Below are 5155 nucleotides of genomic sequence, written 5' to 3'. Positions count from 1 at the left end.
TTGGCCTTCTTGGCCACCTGGGCACACTGCTGGCTCATATTCAGCCGGCTGTCAACCAGTACCCCCAGGTCCTTTTCCACCAGGCAGCTATCCAGCCACTCTTCCCCGAGCCTGAAGCGCTGCATGGGGTTGTTGTGACCAAAGTGCAGGACCCGGCACTTGGCCTTATTGAACCTCATACAGTTGGCCTCGGCCCATCGATCCAGCCTGTCCAGGTCTCTCTGCAGAGCCCTCCTCCCCTCAAGCAGATCAACACTACCACCCAGTTTGGTGTCGTCTGCAAATTTGCTGAGGGCACACTCAATCCCCTCATCCAGGTCATTGATAAAGATATTAAACAAGACTGGCCCTAGAACTGAGCCCTGGGGGACACCGCTTGTGACCGGAATTCTCTCCAGCCGTAAGGGGCTCCAGTGTTCCTCTCTGGGCATGCACCTTCAGGCCAGTAGCCCAGGCCATTGTAAGGACACCTTGTGTCAAGTCATAGCCGTGTTTGGTGGTGTCTTTGCCAGGTTGACCCTCAGGACGTGATGAACTGCCTTACCAGCCGGACTATAATCACCAGGGGTGAGACCGTCTCCACCCCTCTCAGCATGGAACAAGCGCTGGATGTGAGGGACGCTTTTGTAAAGGTAAATCTTAGGGCATTCCTTTCTGTTCTTGTTGATAAACTGAAGAAATCTGCCAGTTTTGAGACCAGAGCAGCCACTGCACAGGAAAAGTGTTTCCCCTTGGTGCCCGTGTGAGCTCAGATCAGCAAATGACCTTGCAACTATGTTCTTACTGGGATGCACAAAGAGTTGAGATGGAAGGAGTCTAGATAGCCTGGTCTTCAGGGGGTTTGCAGTCTGGACTTGAGACTGTCTACACTCAATGGTGACCTGTGGTAAGAGCCAGCATTCTGGGATAACTTCACCTCAACTGCAGGAAAATGTCCCAGGGTTAGATCCTCAGCTGCTCTAAATCAGAGCAGCTCTATCAACACCTGTAACACCCACACCTGAAAGCCAGGATTAAGGCAAATCTGCAGCAGTCAATAAAGCTGACTGTCACAGGATGAGGGTTAGAGCAATTCAGCAGCCACCAGAGCACTTACAGAGAGCAACCCCTGAGGCTTTGTGGTGATGAAGGTTGATGAGGTGGGTGTGCATCACTGCTGTGCTGTTTGTAGCCCCATGTAAGGTTGCAAAACAAGCATTGGTAGCCTACTGCAGATCTGGCTCTGATCTTTGGTGGGCACTCGGGCCAACTTGGGTTCTCTGCTCTATCTGTGGGGGACTGGTAGAATCATAGATTCATAGAATTGTTTAGGTTGGAAAAGACCTTTAAGATCATCAAGTCCAACCATTAACCTAACACTGCCATTCCACCACTAAGCTGTGTCCCTAAGCTGACTTGACACCTAACTAGTCTGCAGATCCAGATGGTGACTTCTCTAGCAGTGATGGGCCTTTGGATCAGGCTCGCCTCCTGGTAGTACTGCTGTAGCTCCTACGAAAGAAATGAACAACACTGTAAAACATGCCATTCTGGAATTACTGAAGCTGCAATAGCTGCTTTGTTAAATCAGCAAACTGTTCAGCCAGTGCTGCAACATTTAAGTCAGCACCTTGTCCAGGTGGGATGTCCTGGGCTTGTCTAGCAGTGTAATATGGCTCTGATGGTCTGCAGAGAGAGATGTTTAGAAACCAGGGAAAGGACTGTCTGGCTTTACAGTGAGCCTGTAGATGCAAAATTTAGGACTATCCAAATTTGGGATTTTGCTTTCGGTTGTCTTTTATCTAGGCTTTCGGATCCATTTTCCTTGATCTACGTAATGACTCTTGAAGCTTTAAACCATGCCAAGAGTCTGGCATGAATGTTGGTGAGCGTGTCCTCAGGGACTGTCCAGTTTTTGGGCGTGCTTTAGGGAAGCCTGTGCCATCACGAGTAAAGTGGTACCTCAGACTAGCAGGGTGAACTGCTAACCTGTCTCAGTGACCTCCATCTTTGGGATATTGCAGGGAATTTATGGGCGGCTTTTCGTGTGGATTGTGGAAAAAATCAATGCTGCAATTTACAGACCTCCTTCCCAGGAACTCAAAAGTGTCAGGAGATCCATCGGCCTCCTTGATATCTTTGGCTTTGAGAACTTCACTGTGAACAGGTATGGAGCCTCCAAAAGGAGAGCCAGGTCTTAACCTTCCTCCCCCCTGCCCCAAGCTCAAGGTCTTGCAGTCCTTTCATCTCTCCTGAGATGAACAGGACTGGGCTGGGCCAAGCCTTTTTCTATATAAGAGTTTATCAGAGCTGATCACTTCTATGTTGCAGCAGACAATTTCTTTCCTAGACTGATCAGTTTAGGCTACACACATATAATGGCTATAACGTTTGTGGGGGATAAGAACTGATTATCTGAACGAATAAGGAAATTCTCAGCCAACAGCAACCTTACTGAGTGGTTGATGTGGTCTGAGAGTATTGCTTCAAGCATGGAGAGAGATGGACAGAGGTAGACCATGGTGGATCCAAAATGGCCTTTCCTTAACCTTCCCTTGACCTTCCCTCCACAGTTTCGAGCAGCTTTGCATCAACTTCGCAAATGAAAACCTGCAGCAGTTCTTCGTGCGCCATGTCTTCAAACTAGAGCAGGAGGAGTACAACCTGGAGAACATCAACTGGCAGCACATCGAGTTCACTGATAACCAGGATGCCTTGGACATGATTGCCATCAAACCCATGAACATCATCTCCCTCATTGATGAGGAGAGCAAGTTCCCCAAGGTGTGTTTTGGGCTCAGCCCTGCTGCCGGTGCCTCCTCTGGTTTAAGCCCCTTTGCACTTTGCCTGCTGGCACCCTATGAGAGGGCTGATCAGCCCCAAACACACATTCCCCGGTGGGTTACGTATTCATAGCTTTCATTGCTCTGTCACATTTTTTTCCATGAGTACCACAGCCATGTTTAAAACAAGTTACCATTTCTGGTGGAAGAATATGCCTGCAAGAGGCTCAAGATAGCCTTTGGCAAAGTTTAAGAGAAAATAAGGTTAAATATACTTCCTTGGGAGCACTATCTTGAATATAGCACAACATACCAGCGATATTTAATCCATCTCTTTAATTCCTGCATTTGAGATATCCCTCCAATGCATCCCTTCTCAAAATAAATACCCATGGTCACTCGAGACAAAAAAGAAATGCACTATTGACTGGAAAATTATTTTAATGGGAAAAATCCTGGTTGAACATCGGATCTTTTCCTGCGTGCACAGGGTACAGATGCCACCATGTTACACAAGCTGAACTCCCAGCACAAGCTTAACACCAACTATATTCCACCGAAGAATAACTATGAAACCCAGTTTGGTATTAACCACTTTGCTGGAATTGTTTACTACGAAACAAAAGGTACGGGGCAGCTCCGGGGGCACTGCAGGTGTGAGGGGATGCCTGGGGGAAGGTTAGCTGCTGCTGCGTTGGAGCAGAGTAGGATGGTAGCCCATAGCAGTGTCAGTGTACTCCTTTGCTGGCTGCAATGACTTGGCCCTTCAGTGGTGCGCATGAGCTGCAGATGTTGGTGCTCTCGCACTCATCCATGCCCGTGACAGAACTGCAGTGCTTTGCACCATATGCATCCTTGATCCAGTCTCAAGATGCACCTCTGTTTTCCTTCTCTTGGTCCCCCTTTCTCTTCCCACTCGTTGCCCCCATTACCTCTTCAAGAACAGCCAGCAGTCCAGCAACCCCAAGGCTGCTTGCAGGGCATGTCCTGGCCATGTTGCACTGTATCATCTATCTATGTGTTGTCCCATTATTCCTCTAGGTTTCTTGGAGAAAAACAGGGACACGCTGCACGGAGACATCATTCAGCTGGTGCATTCCTCAAAAAACAAATTCATCAAGCAGATCTTCCAAGCAGATGTGGCCATGGTAATGCAGGCGAGAGAAGATCTTTATTCACGGGGGGTGTTCCTGGAAGGGGCGGAAGATTTTCAAAGAGCCATATTGCTCTGATGCTGTTTGGGGTATTTCAAACCTGTTAGTGTGAGCCAAGAAAGCATTCATGCATTGTCACAGGTACATCCACACTCGCACCCCCAGTTCACTGCATTCAGTTCATCAAATATTATTTTGTGCTGTGGTTGCTCCTTTCCTAATTGTGTAGGGATGGGAACAATAAGGTTTGTGATTGTAGAAATCTGAGAGAGAAAGGGATAGCCCCTCCAGTTGAGTAGTCCAGGTCTGTATATAACAGAGTGAGAAATGAAACACAAATACTTGTAGACCATAGTGGAACGAAGGGACAACCTGGCTGGCCCTTAAGCACCGCAGCAGGACTGGGAGGGACCAGCCAACAGTCGTGTTTTACTGTTACAACAGCAGAGAGAGGGGACATCAATTACGAAAGCTGAACTTTAAAGCTCCCCTTTCCAGCTCCCAGTCCTCCAGGAGGGTATGTTCTTACTCCATGCTCAGTGCAGGAGAAGACCATGTGCACTGAAGCTTTGGAGAAAGGCACAGCTATTGCTTTAACTCTTCCCACCCCATTACTAGGATATCAGCTTAGATGCTGAGATTCGTGACTATTTCACCGTTAATAACACAAATATATGATGTTTTCTTGAGTAAGTGGAACTTCTACATCTCCCTACTAAGACATCGTCAGCCCTGTTCCCAAAATGAAAGTAGAACCTGTTTTAAAATATCAGCCTTGCAGAACCTGAAAGGCTACACAGATAGGTCACCATGGCCAAATCCCCCAGTCTTTCCCTTGGCAGAGCCATGGGACTGCAGAGGGTGGGGATAAAATTTTCCAAAGCAACCAAGTTCTTTAGAAGCTGGGGTCCTGTTTCCAAGTGCCAACCAAGGCCACTGATGGTCCAAGGGACTTACAGAGTTTCAGGAAAGCCGAACAGATATAAGTGCTGAATTCCTTTGCCTGCTAAGGGAAATAAATGTTTAAATTCCCAATACATTTCTTTAAATAGGCTACAGACACTTTTGCAAGCCTTGCTGATAGCCCTGAGCCACTCAGTTTTGCTCCTGCCGAAATGAATGATCAATATCCTTTTGACTTCATTAGGAACAAAATAATGTTTATCGGCCCCAGTTGAGCTACTGTTTGGCACGATGCTCCCAGTGGGTTCCGAGCTATCCCCAGATGTGGATACTCCT

At 47.6% G+C, this 5155-nt stretch overlaps 1 protein-coding gene across 2 annotated transcripts in view; it reads left to right on the top strand.

Moving 5' to 3' along the window:
- MYO7A (myosin VIIA) overlaps positions 1 to 5155 on the top strand; it is a 63209-nt gene that overhangs the window by 13907 nt on the left and 44147 nt on the right. For both annotated transcript variants that reach the window (XM_035892688.1, XM_035892687.1), the window contains exons 9-13: positions 513 to 632; positions 2004 to 2146; positions 2553 to 2763; positions 3253 to 3388; positions 3804 to 3910. In XM_035892688.1, the coding sequence (XP_035748581.1) occupies positions 513 to 632; positions 2004 to 2146; positions 2553 to 2763; positions 3253 to 3388; positions 3804 to 3910 (717 nt within the window). The remainder of the gene's footprint in view (positions 1 to 512; positions 633 to 2003; positions 2147 to 2552; positions 2764 to 3252; positions 3389 to 3803; positions 3911 to 5155) is intronic.

Source organism: Egretta garzetta, unplaced genomic scaffold (assembly GCF_000687185.1).
Source record: "Egretta garzetta isolate BGI_Z169 unplaced genomic scaffold, ASM68718v1 scaffold323, whole genome shotgun sequence".
NCBI classification, from domain to species: domain Eukaryota; kingdom Metazoa; phylum Chordata; class Aves; order Pelecaniformes; family Ardeidae; genus Egretta; species Egretta garzetta.
Note: the sequence above shows the minus strand (reverse complement) of the source record. Positions and strands in the feature narration are given on the sequence as shown.